This window comes from Hippichthys cyanospilos, chromosome 16, assembly GCF_059441005.1.
Source record: "Hippichthys cyanospilos isolate Australia breed blue-spotted pipefish chromosome 16, RoL_Hcya_1.0, whole genome shotgun sequence".
Taxonomy (NCBI): domain Eukaryota; kingdom Metazoa; phylum Chordata; class Actinopteri; order Syngnathiformes; family Syngnathidae; genus Hippichthys; species Hippichthys cyanospilos.
This window is the reverse complement of record NC_142384.1, coordinates 14,290,817-14,309,167: the sequence shown is the minus strand read 5'-3', so window position 1 is coordinate 14,309,167 and position 18,351 is coordinate 14,290,817. Positions and strand designations below refer to the sequence as shown.

The 18,351-nt window shown below is 41.6% G+C and overlaps 1 protein-coding gene across 1 annotated transcript; it reads right to left on the bottom strand.

Annotated features, from left to right (window-relative positions):
* Positions 1-5,672: 5,672 nt before the first annotated feature.
* On the bottom strand, positions 5,673-9,052 carry actb2 (actin, beta 2). The gene is made up of 6 exons (XM_088436778.1): positions 8,890-9,052; positions 7,595-7,724; positions 7,157-7,396; positions 6,414-6,852; positions 6,156-6,337; positions 5,673-6,073 (listed from the first exon to the last, which is right to left on the bottom strand). Exons 2-6 carry the CDS (start codon positions 7,715-7,717, stop codon positions 5,930-5,932), a joined length of 1,128 nt encoding a protein of 375 aa, XP_088292904.1. The 5' UTR covers positions 7,718-7,724; positions 8,890-9,052; the 3' UTR covers positions 5,673-5,929.
* Positions 9,053-18,351: the final 9,299 nt, after the last annotated feature.

Genomic DNA, 18,351 nt, shown 5'->3' with positions numbered 1-18,351 from the left:
CCGCGCCGAGCCCTCCGAGGGGACCGAGGCGCCTTTTGTTCTCCTCCCTCCAACTGAGAATCCAGACAATGGGTTGCAGATTAGGGTCCCATTGTTGCTCTCTTCACCCCACAAACATTTGGCTGGTTTCATCTTTTCCTCTTGTCAAATATTGCGCCGCTGGTGGGGGTCTTATCTCTACTTTGGAGGTGGGTGGTTTATGGAACTCATTCATGCAGAATAATTTTATACACGATGCAAAATACTTGTGACAAAAATTAACTCCTGGAAACAATTTTATGTCATTGCGGACTGCTACGAACGCAACTGTTTAAACAAGCATGCAATATGATCCGTAACGTCACTATTGTAACATGCTGTGATGTCACAAACATCTCAGTTATTACAGCCAGGGCATTACAGTAGACCATATGAGGCATTTTTCTGTTTTTTTGTGTGTGTTTTTACTTACTTATTTCTTACACGAATCCTTCTGGAGCTGCTTATATGAAATCATTGAGTGATAATCCACAAATGCTGTAGAAGGTAAGTAAAAGTCACAGCAAAAGCACAATTGTAACCTTTCTTATGAATTTCACCCAACTCAAACCACATCTTGGAATAATACTATGGGGGTTTTGGTCAATACGTTGTAAATGATTAGAGTTGGTGACAAGAATATCTGATTGGGCATGTGGCTGCATAAACCCATAGGGGACAAGAGCACAGACAGCATTGATGAATTCAGTTGGGGGTTCACTGCTCTCTGGAAAGGACGTGTAAATAAATAAATACAGGAAGATGTATCCCCCGCATAAGCACCCACCCCTCAGTTCATAATAAAACCAGAAGAGACACATTCACTTTCCCACAACCATGGGAGCAGCCATAAATAACAGATCTTATAGGTGACCCCACCCATTCTGCTCACACACTTACAGGGAGAGAGCACGCATGCCCCCGAGGCTCAATCCTTCACCAGCTCATACTCCAGTCCGTTACTGTTACTGTTATTGAGGCAAGTACCACTGCATTGCAGCACGACTAATCTGGGGAAGGCTTAATTGTAGCATTGTGCATGATGGGCTGAAAGGTACGGCAGCAGACGCAAATGCAATAAACACAAGCCTCTGTTATGACATGAGTGACACCAACCCCCATATGAAGCAATTCAATATACATATACTAGTCTCATGGGGTACCTGTCAATCAGCAGATGGTGCCTTGCAGGGTTTTACTGGAGGTGGGTGTGGTGGTGGTGGCTGTGTGTGTGTGTGTGTGTGTGTGTGTGTGTGTGTGTGTTTTGGGGGTGGTGGTTGCTAGAAAACCAACATATTGGTCACACATACGCCTACCCAGGGGCGTAGCCCAGAAATTTTCTAGGGGGTGGACAGAGTGACACAACAACTCAGTGAGGGGCGGCCAGGGGTGGCGTGCATACAGTAGTCAGGGTATGATTGTTGTTGATTGTATACATTTAAATGTAAATATAGAATTAATATAAATGCATAGACTGCAATATTGCGTGCATGTAAAAATTGGAGAAAAATCACAGATGTAATGGCCATGACCGCTCAGGCCAGCCGCCCCTGTGCCCATTATGTTAGAAACATGCAAAATGACACTTCGTAGGTAAAGATCTGAAACAAATCATCGATTGGTCGACAACTATTTGATTATCAGATCAATAAATAGTCTCCTACTTCTGTAGTCCTCCATGTAAGGAAATTTATTATCTTGGTTTTTAATCTTAAATAATAAATAAAAGGAAAAGATTTGATTTCACTTTGGAGAAAAAGAATACATTTGTGTTCTTTTCTTCTGACTTCCATACAAACTAGTAACTGAAACTTTGTTATTTATGTTATTTCACTCAGTTTTTAAAAAAAAAGTATTTTTCCTTCTGAAATGTGAAATACATAACTCCAGGAAGTAAAAAAAAAAATCTGTTAACTTAGTAAGGAGATTCTGCTAACCATGTAAATGGCCTCTTATTTTTTTTTTTTAAACCGAATGTAAGTGAAATCCTAGCATAATTGTAATTTGGAAACTTTACTTGACGTTTGATGAAGTCATATCGGCAGGAATTTACTGATCATTTAACTTTTTAAGCCAAACTGATGACTGGGAGGCCCTTGAACATTTTGTTAGAATTTTACAATTCGAATTCTGATGCTAATATTTTCCCTTATAGCCAAAATGCATATCTGCTCTTGATATCAGTTATCAGCCATCTTGATGACCAATAATCGGTTTAGGACCTGCAAAAATAAAACATCGGTTTATCTCTAGACAAAATAATCAACAGAAAATTCAATTGTATTATTACTTACTTACTATTCGCTAGAATTGATTGTTGCAGCCTTATGATATATAACAGCTGCACTTAATTTACAGTTATATGAAGAGTGCATTAGCAAGCTTGCATGGTGAATATTTTGAGTCATGCGCGTGTCTATGCATGCGGTCAGAGCTCTGAGAAAGCACAGGGGTTTCCTCAAAAACCGACATTCAGCAAACCTCAAATGCAACACGCGTCATGCATCTGTATACTAATGATCCACTAAAAAGTACCTGCAAGCTTTCTGTCCTTATACTATTTCCATTTCCTCTTTAACTCCTCTGTTCAGAAATGCCCATTAGATTTTCTCTTGTATTTGTGTTTCTTCTATTTGCACAATCCTCATTGCTTCTCTAATTATCTAAAACACGCTGCCTCCATTACTGTCTTATTGTTGTTGCCAGGCAACAGATAGATATTACAGTTTCCAGTTCACCGCTTTTAGCTTTGAAAGCAGCAATATTCAAGACACTCAATCGGGAATCATCAGTACTAAATAACTAAGGCCCATAAGCAATCTATTTATTAGAATTTAACATTCTCGAGTGTTGTTGGTTCCCATGTAGTGGTGAAACTCTATTTGCTGAATTAATAAACTGTTTTGGTCGTTTAACATGGCCATTCTATCAAACAGAACTACTACTACAACTTTACATTAGATGAAAACACCTCTACTGTATGCCTACTGTGGCTCAATTTAAACTCTTTGGTGAACCTTATTCGCATGTTTTTGGAATTTGGGCGGGAATTGGAGTGGAAACAAAACTCACGCAATCACAGGGAAAATATGCAAACTCCCAGCCCAATTTGCTGGCTTTTAATCCATAATTCTGACATGATACTTGATGTTTAGAGGAACTCACAACGTATTTATTGCAAACAGGCTATATGATTTTGTTGGCTATTGACAGACAAAATGATTAACACTGAACATGGGTTAGAATACAGTTAAAAATTTTCTTGACGATATTATGTTCGATGCACCTTCATTAGTCCAAACTCAAGATTTTGAATAATAATTGTGGAATATGAAATAAAGCAAGAAAATCAACGTATTTTTTATCCATCTCAGGGGTGACCATTAACATTGAGTGCCATTGACGTAAAAGGACGTCAACTAAAATGCTACAAATGACGACTTGACATCAGTTGACTTCAAATATGTTTTTTTGTTTCATGGGAATGGATGGAGAAAGGTTTGGGGAAAAAAAAAATAAAAAAACACTAACTATGGTGTGTCAGAATGCTTGAAATTGGCTGCCGGGTTCTCTTTTTTTAAAAATTGAAAATTAAAAAGGCTGGCATTAAAAGAGTTAAGTTGCAAAATCAAAATATTTTTATCCATTAATTTTGCCTTTTGGTCTCCATTGAAAATGACACCACAGACATTCAGGCCTCAGAAAACGGCCACTCGTGGATCCCCTGGTTTCCGGATTTGGTCATGTGACATCCACAAACTTGAGCTGACTGGTCAGTACTTTAGCTTTAAACAACTGTGATGTCATTTTCCGTCGACAGCAAATGGCAAAATGGCCGCTCCGTGAGATGGATACAAAGTCTTGATTTTGCTGCTTAATTCACGTTACAAAAACGCAAAATTGATCAGAATAGAGGGCCTGCATAAAACATCGTTCATAAGTAATCTTTGACTTTACCTTTAAATCGGTATTTTACTGACCTCGGAGTACACACTCTGGAGTTTTTATTTTTTATTTTTATCAGATCTGTTTACCTTTCTTGCGCAATGGAATTTCCAGATTAGTGTTTATTTTCTGTTCATGCATTAATTTTCCTCCCATGTGCGCAAAACATATGTGAGAGAAAATAAATCATTTTTTAAAATCGAGACACGAAACTATGAAAGCTTACCTGCGAAGGACTATATTTCACATTCAGTAGACTTCTGGTCACTCTTGAGGCTAATATTATACGACGTTCGGCAGTAATATGTTGTATTATTTTCAGAAGCCCTTCTGTCAAACACAGTTTGAGCGATGCATTGGCTTCACCTGCTGGGGAGAATGAGTACTGCATGTGGTCACATGACCAGCTCAAATAAATCGATAACCATATAAAATCTTCATCATACTGGCTCTTCAAAAAAAATAGGTGTGGTATATGTGTGTGAGTGTGTGTGGGCGCGCACACTAGAAACATTTGAGTGCACTACACGCCCCGCAAGCACTGTTCCCCCTTCTCGTGAGTGTTTTGCTGGCGGGGCAGTAAAAGGATATCAGTAAGGAAGCAGTCTCAGCAGAATCGTTGGGCGGTGGGGGTTGCGGTGGAATAGAATACATTTCCAATACCGAAGCCACTAAACACACGCAATACGGCTGAATAGTTTGCTGTTTGCAAGGCATCCTGCCCTAATAGATGCATATATCAACTCATAAAAGGAGAGCGCAAACCTCTGCTTACGTATGCATCTGCTATTTAAATGCAACTTCACGTACATTTTTCCTCATTCATCATCACTTCCACTATGCAGCAATTGCCCATAGCGAGAAAGCCTGATTAATGGGCTGTCTGGATGTACAGAATGCTGTCATTGCGTAACACAAGACTATGGGGGCGAGGGTATCATCCATCTTCTCCTATTCAAAGAATTTTATAATGATTTTCCACCTGAACGCATTCTGACCATTAGCAGTACAAAAACGTGGTTTTAAAATTAAACTCGAGTACAGTACCCAATTTTGCAATCCTTTATCCCCACCTGGTGGTCAATGTATGTACCTGCAGATTTTTTTTTTATCACGTAAATCGCAAGGGTTTCCCGATTAAATCCAATCAATTGATAACGCCTATAGAAATTCAGAACTTACTTCTTAAAAAGCTATAGTGAATAGATGGAAGAGGCTTATTTGAATAAAATGCTTTTTGCCATTAGAAAGCTATAGTGAAATAAATGGAAGAGGCTTAATATGTTTTGCCATTAATTGGGACCTTAAACAACAAAAGAAGCAATTTCTGGTCTGAACACATGTGCACTTTATTGGGATAGTCAGTGTACTTGTCTGGCACCCCACATTACCCCCATCACCTCTGGACCCCTTGCCCCACCACCCTGGGGATGAAACTGCCAACAGGGGGAAGAACAGGTCACAACTGGGTTTTGCATAAAAACAAAAAACAAAAAAAAAAAAACAGGACCAAGATATTTTTAAGGCTGAAAGTACAAAAAACCCAGACATAATTTACATACAAGCGATACTACCACCATGTTAAGTATGCACCAACCATTGGGCAGCCTTCACAGAGGCGAATACGCGTCTGAAAAATGCAGTTAACCATTTGGAATAATGTGTCGTATGCAGTTAAACAGACTTGGAATGACTCAAAGAAATACATGTACATTTAAGTCCCCAGACCGCAACTGCAGAAAGTCTGGGGGTGCTTTATTGAACCTTGCCAAAAACATACTGTCACCATCTTTCCAGTTTTTTTTTTTTTAATCCTGAGTCAAGCGCCAAAAACTAACAGAAGCCATGCCAATGAATTGGTCAACAGGCTCTGCGCTTGAATATGTATGAGAATGTTGTGGTTGTTTTGCACAGAGCTGAAAATGTTGGGCATTTGGGTTGGGGAAGGGGAGCAGGAACAGTCTGTTTAGAAGCATTTGCGGTGGACGATGGAGGGGCCAGACTCGTCGTACTCCTGCTTGCTGATCCACATCTGCTGGAAGGTGGACAGAGAGGCCAGGATGGAGCCACCGATCCAGACAGAGTATTTACGCTCAGGTGGGGCAATGATCTGCGGAGGGGAGATAAAACCACCGTTAGCACACCTGCGAGCTATTTCTTCACCATTGGACCGCAAGAGGCTAGTTTCTCACCTTGATCTTCATGGTGGATGGGGCCAGGGCTGTGATCTCCTTCTGCATCCTGTCGGCAATGCCGGGGTACATGGTGGTACCGCCGGAGAGCACAGTGTTGGCGTACAGGTCCTTACGGATGTCGACGTCGCACTTCATGATGCTGTTGTAGGTGGTCTCGTGGATGCCGCAGGACTCCATACCTGAGAGGGGGAAGAAAAAAAAGCTCAACATGTGCACGTATGATATAGGGTGCATTTCACAAAGAGCAAAACTTACCAAGGAAGGAAGGCTGGAAGAGCGCCTCGGGGCAACGGAACCTCTCATTGCCAATGGTGATGACCTGTCCGTCGGGCAGCTCGTAGCTCTTCTCCAGGGAGGAGGAGGAGGCGGCGGTGGCCATCTCCTGCTCAAAGTCCAGGGCGACGTAGGACAGCTTCTCCTTGATGTCACGAACGATTTCCCTCTCAGCAGTGGTGGTGAAGGAGTAGCCACGCTCTGTCAGGATCTTCATGAGGTAGTCAGTGAGGTCACGGCCAGCCAAGTCCAGACGGAGGATGGCGTGGGGCAGGGCGTAACCCTCGTAGATGGGCACTGTGTGGGTCACACCGTCACCGGAATCCATGACGATACCGGTGGTACGCCCAGAGGCGTACAGGGACAGCACAGCCTGAATGGCAACGTACATGGCGGGTGTGTTGAAGGTCTCGAACATGATCTGTGGGCAGAAAAGGGACACCTTGAGTACAACCGCCATCAACTTGCATTACCTGTGGTGACCACTGCACTTCTAACATGCATTAAATGTGAGCAGATTCACGTTAGTATGAACAAGGTGCAGAAATTCAACATTCCTTCACACTTGTGCATGTCAATCTACTGTTCAGCAAAGGAAAAGAGACAGTCAAGAGACCTGTTGATGACAGATCATCTCATAGAGAGATCCTGGAGAGAGGGAGTAATGCAAATAAGAAAAAAGGGAGCAGAAATGCAGTTACTCCTACAGTGACTTTTGGACATACCTGGGTCATCTTCTCCCTGTTGGCTTTGGGGTTCAGGGGGGCCTCTGTGAGCAGGACAGGGTGCTCCTCAGGGGCAACTCTCAGCTCATTGTAGAATGTGTGATGCCAGATCTTCTCCATGTCGTCCCAGTTGGTCACAATACCGTGCTCGATGGGGTACTTCAGGGTGAGGATACCCCTCTTGCTCTGGGCCTCGTCACCAACGTAGCTGTCTTTCTGTCCCATGCCGACCATCACGCCCTGCAAGCAAAATAAAATCAAAATGTTAAACACATGATTGAAATAATCAGGATTCATTAGACTTCCACAGATTATTTTAAGGACATTGAAAATAGGCAGGAAATTGTCAAGGAACCAACCTAATTGAAAGTGTCAATTTAGATTAGAGGAAGAGTGGGGGGGAAAAAAAAAAAAAAAAAAAAAAAAAAGTGTCCTCACCTGATGCCTGGGGCGGCCGACAATGGAGGGAAAGACAGCACGAGGAGCATCATCTCCAGCGAATCCGGCTTTGCACATTCCGGATCCGTTGTCAACAACCAGTGCGGCAATTTCTTCTTCCATTGTTGAACTGAAAAAAAAAAAAGACGATGGAAGCCATTAACAAAAGCACGACACTCATTTTGAGATCCTTCCTGATTCGTCATCACTCATTTCCTGCTTGCGTAAGACAATGACGCGGACGGCCACTAGGGGGAGAGCGCGAGCCAAATTCCTTTGTGGCCAGACAAAAGGAAGTGGCGCTGTATGCTCTTGTTACCATATAAGGGCATGGTTCGGCTTTTGAGCAGATTTGCCGCTACCCGCGCCATGGCGCACAGCCAGGGCGGCAAAGTACTGAGCGCAGTCAACTAGTGCTGCGGCGACCACTCCCTTCTAGTCCATTGTTACAGCCGTCCCTTCTCCTTGCTCCATTTTTTTTCGGGGGAGTGTCTCGCCCGTAACGCAATAACTTGTCGTCACTTCTTGCTCCTTGTACTAGGAAGCACATTTTTTTAAAGTTGACGCCATCTTACCGTAGCCTACGGCACCGGCTGTCTTGAGTCACGATCATTAGAAGTCAATGACATTTCCCCGAAAGCCACGCCTTAATATCAAATCTTCACTTTTACTTTTACCATTTACTATAAATAATTTTAAATAAAAAAAAAGGTATTGATAATAAAACGACCGGGGCGTACCAGGAAGCGGAAATGTGTTTGAGCGGATACAAGTTCAAGAATCAAAGGGCGGTGGCAGGGAGCACGATGGCGGCGCTAAGCTAACATGCTAAAGTAGGTCACACCCCGCTGCAGCGCGCACAAAGGAGCAACCGGGGTCCAGACACCCTCAACATTAATTTAGAACCACCTTGCTCAACGACAACCAGGAAGCCGTAGAGCCCCAAAACTGAGACCATACAAGTGTACCACGTCAAAATCACGTTAAGCCAGCGTTAAGACGCAACACAAGGTTGCATTCATCATAAGCCGGTTACAAAGCTGATTGAAAAGTGAGGTTACGCCAAGGCCGGCGGCCTTCAAGACTACTTTTAAATGATAAAAAGCCACAAACAGGAAAAACATAGATAAAAAACGATTAATAATGACTTCACCGGCAATTATTTGCATTTCAGACAATTGAGCCTCGTGCTCGCAAGCAGTTGTCAAAATCATTTGCAGTTCAAATATCTTTGCCAAAAATAACAATAAAAGCTGCGTAAAAGTCGATACTAAAGGTAAAATGCGTTTTCTTACCTTTGGGTGGGGGGCTTTTTGCTTTAAGGGAAGTGGTTTCAGGCAATGCTATCCCGCACAAGGCAGTATGTGACGGTGTTCAGAGTGAATCAGCTTCTACAAGGACTAGCGCTTTTATACCGCCTTCGTGGCCCGGCTCATGCCATATAAGGTAAACTTTGGGAATCGCGCCTTCTGATTGGTTCAGCGTCACGCACCCGGGCACGTCGCGTGCACGCCGCGTTGCACTGAGCGCTCGCGATTTGAGGGCGACATGAAAGAGGGGAGGCGATCATGGTTAAAGGATTGAAAAAAATAAAGTGGGAATAGATTGATGTGGAGAACATAGCTAGCGTAATCCCCCATAAGAGCATTTTACACGTTAAATTAAGACACGCATAAACTGTCACAAGCTTGGAACTAGGTCTTTTTCAAATTAAGATGGACGCTGTGCACCTCCAGATTAAAGCAATCATCTAAATGCTGCATCAGATTTACATGAGGTGATGCCGTACGCTTTTGCAAAAGCAGGTGTGAGGTCACAGCATCACCAGGTCACTAGCATGACACACAGAAAAGGGAAGACTGGGGGAATGACCACGTTTGTAGGCCGTCCCTTTCCCATCACTGCCAAGGCCTGTTTGCTAGCTAGGGGATAATTATCTCTTTCAAGATTTCCCCCTTCTTCCTGGTACCCCGACTACAATTTGAATCTCACACACCGGTTTTCTAAATTGTAGCACACAGCCATTTAAAGTTGCGGGCGCCATGTCTTCCTCCTCTTTTAACACTTCCTCTTTTTCTCTAACCATATTATTAACACATCAAATCAAAGCCTTTAAAGGACATTTGTCCTCATGTGATCATAAATCAATTAAATCAGCATGGTTCAAAAGAATCACAAGTCCAAGTAAGATAACTCATAGTTCCATGCTTTCATTTTCAGTGTAATATATGCAATGCAATGAAAAATCAGTTCTAGAAATAAAAAAGGTCTATTCAATAAGATGCCTCTCAATGGAAATGCAAAATTTATGGGTTATAGAAAGCAGCATGTCTGCCAAAAGTCTACATCCAAAATTGACCTACTCCTCAAATAATCCTACCTCAAATATTATTTGTGGTAATACTTCATCCATGTTGGTGCCATAACAGAATAAAGAGGATTGGCTGGGGAATGTTTAACCAACTAAGAGGGAGTGCCCCCGAGGTTTCCACGGATATGAGTGGGTGACTCATGATTCCTGTGGAGCCCACTTTTGATAGTCACAAAATTGGAACTTTTATGATGTTACTTCATCACTGTGTTAAATGAGCTGTCAGCGGCTGTAAGCATTAAGGCCTTTGGACATGCATGCTATTTATATGTGGCCGGTTGAAGTGGCGCACTGTCAACACCTCTTCCAAGAGTAATCTGTGTATCATGTGTTGGGTGTAGTGTCATGAGTGGTCTCTTCTCACATGTCATAACAGTCCGTGAGAGTATTTACAACCTGAATGCCATGTTCTCAACCTGCATATATCAGAATCTAAACAGGTGATCAACCAGATGTGTCAATACAGAAGTCAATGAGTAACTCACTACTAAAGCACGTGTGTTTATATGAGTGCGCGATTCAAAGGGCAACAGCCAATAATAAGCGCAAGCCCATTCTGATGACAGTGCATGTGTTTGCATTCTGACAGCAAAACCAGCCTGGCTTTGTGCTGACCTGTGTCGGCCAAACAATATGAAAACGACAACAGCCGTATCCACGCCAACGCATCTACCAAGCCGTATGCAGTTCAGTTCCGAATCAAAACGGTGATTTATAAATAGGATGAGCTTATCGAAAGGAGCAAACCGAACCCGACCCGGTCGCATTCATTCATTGCCACTCCCTGCCTCACGTCACTCATTCCCTAATGTAGCTTCCTGTTCCTCTGCCGCCACACTGTTCATACTCAAAGACCAGCTGATCAATTTTCATAATAGCAGCACAGACCAAGAGACCAGACGCGGGGGATGCAAAAATGTGTAAGTCAACCCAAAATATTCTTTATTATGTTCTACATAGCCCCTCTAGTCCAAGGACAACATTTGGATTAATATTGCATAATTATTATTTTTTAAATGTATCAAAATCCACTCACTTTCATTCGTCACAGGAGGCGGCCATTTTGATAGTTGCTCATGGCTCAGCTATTTTCTAAGTCTGGTCATGTGGTATTGGCAAGCTGAGCCTTAGTTATTACCTGAGCAACTGTGATGTCATTTTCAGTAATTAGCAAGTGGCAAAACTTGCTAATTAATTAACTTGCTCATTTTCCACAACGCAATTCCAATAGGATGCCATTTTTAGACTAGTGGGGGTGCATAGAACACAAATAAAATATTTAGGTTGACTTTACATTGATAAACAAAAGCCAAAAACATTAATAAGCACTATATAAAAAATATGCCTTTACAAAGATAATGCTTGGTTGTTTTTAAGGATGTTAGCTGCATTGAGGTACAAATGACATCTCTTGCACCATTGTTAAGGTCATTGCAATGTTCTTGTTAGTAACCATTAAAAGCAATCTATAAGAGGAAATTGTTTGCTTCATATGTGTAACCAAAAAAAAAAAAAATTACCTAACTGGTCGGAATTTACCCCAAATGCAGCAATTTCAGTATTTTTGTTTTCATGCAACGCAGTGACTCACAATTTCTCACAATATCTACACTTAAGAGTGGCTCAGTTGTGCAAAGCTAGCAAAGATGTTGTCATGCTCCAGGTCTTATGCAAAGTAACCAAGTCACCTATTGTTTGCCATCTGTGGCCGGTCACAGAAAAATGCCATTCACCGATGCGGCTTTACTCACTTTGCCTCCCCTCCCTTTCTTCATCTCTGCCCCTCTTTCACGAAACAGCCAATAGATTGGTTCGTCTGCAGCGTCATTGATCCGTGGGTCGCCACGGCAATGGTCTTACTCCAAAGGCATGGGCCAGTTACCAGCTGTGCGTGTGTGTCTGCCAGCTGGCATGTACTTTCTTGTTACGATTGGATTAGCTTCTCATTTACAGCCCAAATTGATCTCCAACCCCCACCCCTGCACACCTACCCCCCCCTCCCCCCAACACATCAAAGGACCATGCCTAGTGTCTTACAACAAATATCAAAGAAACCAGTTAGTCAGAATAGGTGGCCTTTGATCTGGATCACAGCACATGCTTATGTACAGTCGATATTAGCGCCACTTGCCGCAAACATTTTAATTCAAACATTTGAATTCATTTTCCAAATCTGCTCTGGCCATTGAAAATTTGATACAATGACTGTTATGACCTAATAATCACATGCTTGGACTACATGACCCACTTTGGTCTTCCAAACTAATGTAATAGGCACATGAAACCCTTAAGACCTCAGTTCCTCCTAAAGTCACAACAGAGACCCTCCCCTTCTGTGTTCCTATTCCTCAATAGCCACTTCCTCCCCCTGATCACAATGCCAATTGGCTAAAAGTGAAGACTTTGAGTGCCTTTTAAGGCTCTTAAGCAAACCAGATGACTGAGCAATTTTGACCAACTGACCATAAAAGCATCACTTTCAAAGAGCATGGACTCCATACTGCAAAATACAGTATTGTATGTATGACAAGAGCAACGCATGGTTTAGCAAAACAGCATTTATATTCAATTATAATAGAGCAATGACCCCATATTGCAAAATGCAGTATTGTATGTATATATGTATATATATGTATGTATTGTATGACAATAGAGCAATGCAATGTCTAGCAAAACAGCAATCTTGTAAGACTTTAGATTTCATAAGCATACACACACGCGCGTGCACACACAAAATCTCCACAGCTTTTATCACTAACATGCACCAAAAATCAAAATTATTAAACAGTTCAATCAAAACAGCATGAAATTAATCATTAAAACATTTACACACATGGAGACGTCCTTAATGTTTCGCTTTTTCCTTTACATTAACGCCAGTCCTTCTGCTCTTTGAAGTTGGAAGTCACAATAGATCAAAGCAACCCATGTACCATGTAACAATTCTAAAATTGCATAAAAATACAATATAATCCGTATCACGCCCCAAAACAATTAATTTACTTTTCATCAAACATCCATTGCGTATAATTAAATTTACAAATTCAAAACGTACACAGCTTTCTATCAGCACTAACATGCACCAAAAGTCATAAAATGTTCACAAAAATTTAGTCAAAACATTGCAATTAATCTTTAAAACATTTACACACTTGCACGCAACCTTGATGTTTGACCTTTTCGCTACAGGCCAACAGTACTGCTCTTTGAAGTCATCGTAAATCATAGAAAATCAAAGTAAAGTATAATGTTAAGATTGCATAAAAAACAAGGTATCTATTAAAATACCACAGCTTCTATTGTCATTACCATACCCCAAAAGAGTTGTTTTAACTTCTCTCATCAAACCATGTATTTACCGCTAATAAGTATTCAAATTCAAAAACTCCACAGCTTCTATTGTCACTCACATACACCAAAAGTCAATTTACACAATAGTTCAGTCAAACTCCATGTATTTTTTCACTAAAACACAGTATACGCAAATAAAATGTCAATATACAATGGCCAAAACGTTCAATAATTCTTTGACATGCAGTACAATAATGTTTAGTTGTAAAATTAAGAAAATAGAACTCCATAGAAAATTTCCCAGAAATATGCAACCTTAGCCTCAGATTAACAGCAAAATAAACCATCATAATTAGGTAATAGCAATCCTACCTTGATTGGATGCTTGAAGCGATGAACACAAGAGAAAGTTGTAGGCGTGCAGGACGTAGCGACGATCTCTGTGGAATGCAGACTCAAGGGCGAGATTTTTAAAGCTTAATGTACACGTTGGCTTTTTTTCCCCAACACTCTTTAATGTCTTTCATGACGCAACAAAGATGCATTTTCAAAGCGCTTTAATGTTCTTGACGTCACCACCAGGCGCAATTTAAGTATTGACTTTTATTATTTTTATTTATTTATACATGTATTTTGCTGTAGTTTACACATAGAGTACGCACATTTTTAGTCTGTTTATTTGCCTAATGTCATGAAAATAGTTTTTTTTTAAAAAACCTTAAAGCAATTTCGTAGTTTGATGAGGGCCAGACACACTTATTGTGTATATTTGAATCTGTAGAACCATTTGTTGTTTTACTTTTTGTGTAGTATAACAAATATTCACAACACAACTTTTAGTGTAGCGTTTTTGCGAAAATAAATTTAAACATTCTAAAAATGAGTAATTTCTTGGTTTCCGAGGCACATTGAACGCGTCGTAGGAAGCAACGCCAGTACTGTTCTCAGTTTTGAATGAACAAGACGCTCTGTTCTGATTGGCTACCGGCGCCATAGGCTGCGCTGATCCGATTGGCTGAATGTGCCTGCCATATAAGGAAATGACAGCAGAGGCAGAGGAGACAGGAAGCGGTTTTAAGCGGAAGTGGATAACCGGCGCCATGCCTGAAAATGTTAGCGTGTCATTCCAATGTTTTCTTTTATTTATTATTATTTTTAATGCAGTTACACTTCTCTAAAAACTTTCTCCACACGACACTCTTTTTATCATGTGTCAAGCATTACATTATCCAAAATCATGTGTCATTAATGAAAGTCGTTACTGAGTGTGAATGACACAAAAGCAGCATTTTTACAGCTGAGGGGAGAACAAAGTCTAGATGTAGCAATTTTACAGCAGAACATTGCGCCTTGAACAATGTTTTACAAGAGCGCGACACAATTGAGACGTTACCTTTTAAATTTGAACTATAGATAGCTAGAAAATAATAACTGCACCTGTATGACCGAATGGAATAATTTAAAGCTCCATTTCTGTCACAATACAGCGTGTGATAATATCCACGCAGTCTCGTGCTTTCAAACTGTGACTTGCACTTAATTCAGCATTCTTCCCGTGACAATCACCATCTCATTGAAATAAACATGGCAACAATCATAATGCCCCTTATGCTAGGCCTCATGTCTGCGACTGGCCTTGTGACTGGAGAGGAGGACAGAATGATGTCACCGCTCCGCTTATTCTATCTTTGTTTATTTGTGTTTGAATTAGCAAGGATGTGCAAAACCTCAATCTGCGTTGCACTTTGTTGTCTATGTATTTGTTGACCTGGATGTGAATGAGGGAGGCCACGCCCTTTTGTTAAAGCTGACACCCATAAAAGGAGATCTTTAGGTTTGTCACATGACAGCAATCTGAGGAATGCAAGGCTGGTCAGATGCAATTCAAGTCCCTTCAGGACTATGAAATGATGTGTAAAATTTTTGAACTGTGAGTGAGTGAGTGAGTGAGTGAGTGAGTGAGTGAGTGAGTGAGTGAGTGAGTGAGTGAGTGAGTGAGTGAGTGAGCGAGCTTTCACTTCTCTTTATTCTGTCGTTCCACCTATGGAAATAGCAGAAGCTGAGGTTCGCAGAGGTTGATCATTTCATAACTCGATGAGTAATTTTGCATTCTATGGGAGGTCTGTGAGTGAGTAAATTAAGATTAGTTTTTTTTTTTTGTAAATTAAACCAGAGTAGGGACATTTCCCCTTTAATATTCTCCTTTACGCAGCCATGCCTTCCATCTATATGTGGTCTGAGTTATGTCACTTTTCTACATATGTGTGTTTAGCAGTGGAAAAACACACCTACCCTGTAGTTTATGCTTGTTTGCTCAATGCTGCCCCCTGCAGGCGCTTTAGTGAACAAAGGAACCCCGAGCTTGTCAAAAGAGGTACTTCCTCCACTGCGTTCCAAATGAGGCACCATATAAGGTGAAAAGTCTGCAGGTATGGGCTTTACAGTGACATAGGTGGATCGTCTTCACTTTTATCTTTTGCAGCGTCAGCACCCAAGTTAGTCTTGAGGAAGGAAGTTTGAGGCAACTTTGGCAACAGATCTCTGACTCAGATGCCAAGCCTAACATGTTTCATCTCAAAATTTCACTGCTTACACACAGACTCACGTTCTAATTTCCATCATGTCATCCCTTTGTTTTCATATTTTACTCTTCGTGCTTGATGTTATAACCTCGACACCTCTATTTGTCTCATGACCAGCTCACAAGTGTGCTAACAAAGCACCACTCCCTCTTTTTCTCTTTCGATCTTAAGATACTCGCTTCTCCTCTGCATAGTTCCTGACGAGGTGGTTTGCACACGCTGTGGTATTCGCTTCCTCTAGGGAGGGTTAGGGTTAAAGTGGAAACTCTTGTTCTACGAAACAGGCACAGTGTGTTCTTCTTCATTTGAATACGTGTATTTGAGTGTTGTAGAGCTTTATGTGGAAATTCCCCAGGTGCACATAGTTTGAGGGCCCCAAAAATATAGGTCAAGAGGCACACTACTACTTCCCTTGGTTGTGTTACATAATCACACATACGTGAGGAGCAAAGCAAAATGTCTTACTTACAGTACTTAGTGGAAATATTAAGGAAGTGAGCAACTTTAATCTCTGGTATGCTCAGTATGTATTCTTTAACGTGTCTTATCAAGAGTGGTAAAACAAATTGGTAGGTTGGCAACTGTCTGCAGTGATTGGTTGTTAGCTACAGGTGATCACCTGGACTGGATTACCTTTTAAGGACAGGTAATGTGGTAAACCCCTCCTCTCGCATAGGTCCTCCTCCATATTCATTTTGCAATGTATCTTTTTTTTTTTCTTGAAACATTCCCTTCCTGAGTTTACACTGCTCACCTCATCTTATCTGTGTTTTATTTATTTGCAACGCCACTGCTGCTTTTACACATTCTCCTCTCAATGAAATGAATCATAATAGCAGGACAATTAAACATGGAAGGACTTAGAGATGCAAGATGGCGTGAGCGAAACTTTCTTGGCTCATCAGATGGGAAACTGATAACCTGGAACATACCAAGCCTGCTTGTTATATAAGGATTAACAGTGTGTGTGTGTGTGTGTGCGTGTGTGTCTGTGAGAAAGCAAAAAAGCATGTGTCACCATATGCTTGACTTTGTTTTCTCCCCGTTTCTTTGGTAACAAAACTAAAACTGGGTCAGTGGAGGCTTTTATGTAAAAGCGACTGGAGTTTTTCATTTAAGCATTCATGAATTCTTCTTTAGAACCTCACTTTTATAATCCGTCATGATTTCTATACATTTAAGTGATGTGACATTTTTGATTATTCAAAGTCACATTTTTCCATGACCAACCTCACGGAAGTGATGTCATTTTCAGTCGACAGCCAGAGGCTAATGAACATGAAAAATTCATAGCATGTTTGATTTGATTAATGAATGCGTGTGGGTTGGTACGTGATTCAGCAGAAGGGTTGTCTCACACACACATTTTTTCCATTAAAGCTTCACAGTGAGCAGTTGATCACACATTAAGAACAAGAATACAGTATAAAATTATTTGACTAAACAAGGCAAAGTGAAATGACTGCAGTTTTCTGTTTCTGTCTCGGTTTGTGTGTTGTACATTCATGTTGAAAAAAGGCTAGAAAAAAATGTGAGGTGTAATAAGAAGCCGACACAGCCCACAACTGCTAGGGGGAGGCCCCTTCTTTTTTTTGTAGCACAAGGGCGCAAAACTAGCGCCTAAAAACAACACCTGCTCGTGTTCGTCCATTCACAGATGTGGTGTTGAAATCTATTCTCTCCAGATGCTGTAAGTGGTGCAATGTCCGGTTGGCGCCAGTGGGTGGCACACTAGAGCCCATTTACTCTCAACTGGAGAGCCCGATAAACTCGGTAAAAGCAAGCAGGTGGTTATGTCTCTTATTCTCATAACTCATGCAGGCAGGATGTGAAAAGCATTTCCAAATGAAGCAGCAGTTGGTATACAAGTAAGGAAACACGGAAGGAAGAGGGAATAAACGCGCCAAGCACCGCAGTTGTGCATTCATGTGGACAGGATGTGTCGACCCAAGAGGAGGAAAACGGTATTTTTAGAGGCATCCTGATAGTCACAAGTATCAATTTCTGCCTTCCTTTTTACACTCGGAGGAAAAGCCACCTCTCACTCCACCTGCATCATGCTCAATCACACACATGATTAGTCTGCGTAAACACATTTTGTCCTCATGACTTGACAAAATAAACGCATGATACACAACACATGATACACGCACATTGCATTTCTGTTGACTGACCCATATCTTTCTGTCTGCTGCAGGCTACCCCCCCCCCCCCCCCCCCCCACACACACACACACACACACACACACGCACATAATCCCCTCCCTGTCCGTCTGCATTGTGGAAAATGAACGTTCGGACACCCAGCTCGCTTCATCACTACTCTCTTTTGGTTGCCATGGCGACAGAGGGACGAGTTTTGCCGAACGGGGGGTCGACATGGCGGCCATTTTACAAACAGAGCCTCCATCCCCTCCCCCACGACCTCTCATTTTTTGCTTTGGGGGAGAACACACACAAAAAAAGTGAGGAGCCGGCCTTGCCTCCTGCATGACGCGTTACCCACAAACCACT

Coding starts and splice junctions, on each gene's coding strand:
- actb2 (XM_088436778.1), bottom strand. CDS start 7,717: ATGGAAGAAGAAATTGCCGCACTGGTTGTTGACAACGGATCCGGAATG. Junction 6,853..7,156: donor ACAGGGAGAAGATGACCCAG/GTATGTCCAAAA, acceptor TTCTGCCCACAG/ATCATGTTCGAGACCTTCAA. Junction 6,074..6,155: donor CATCCACCATGAAGATCAAG/GTGAGAAACTAG, acceptor TCCCCTCCGCAG/ATCATTGCCCCACCTGAGCG.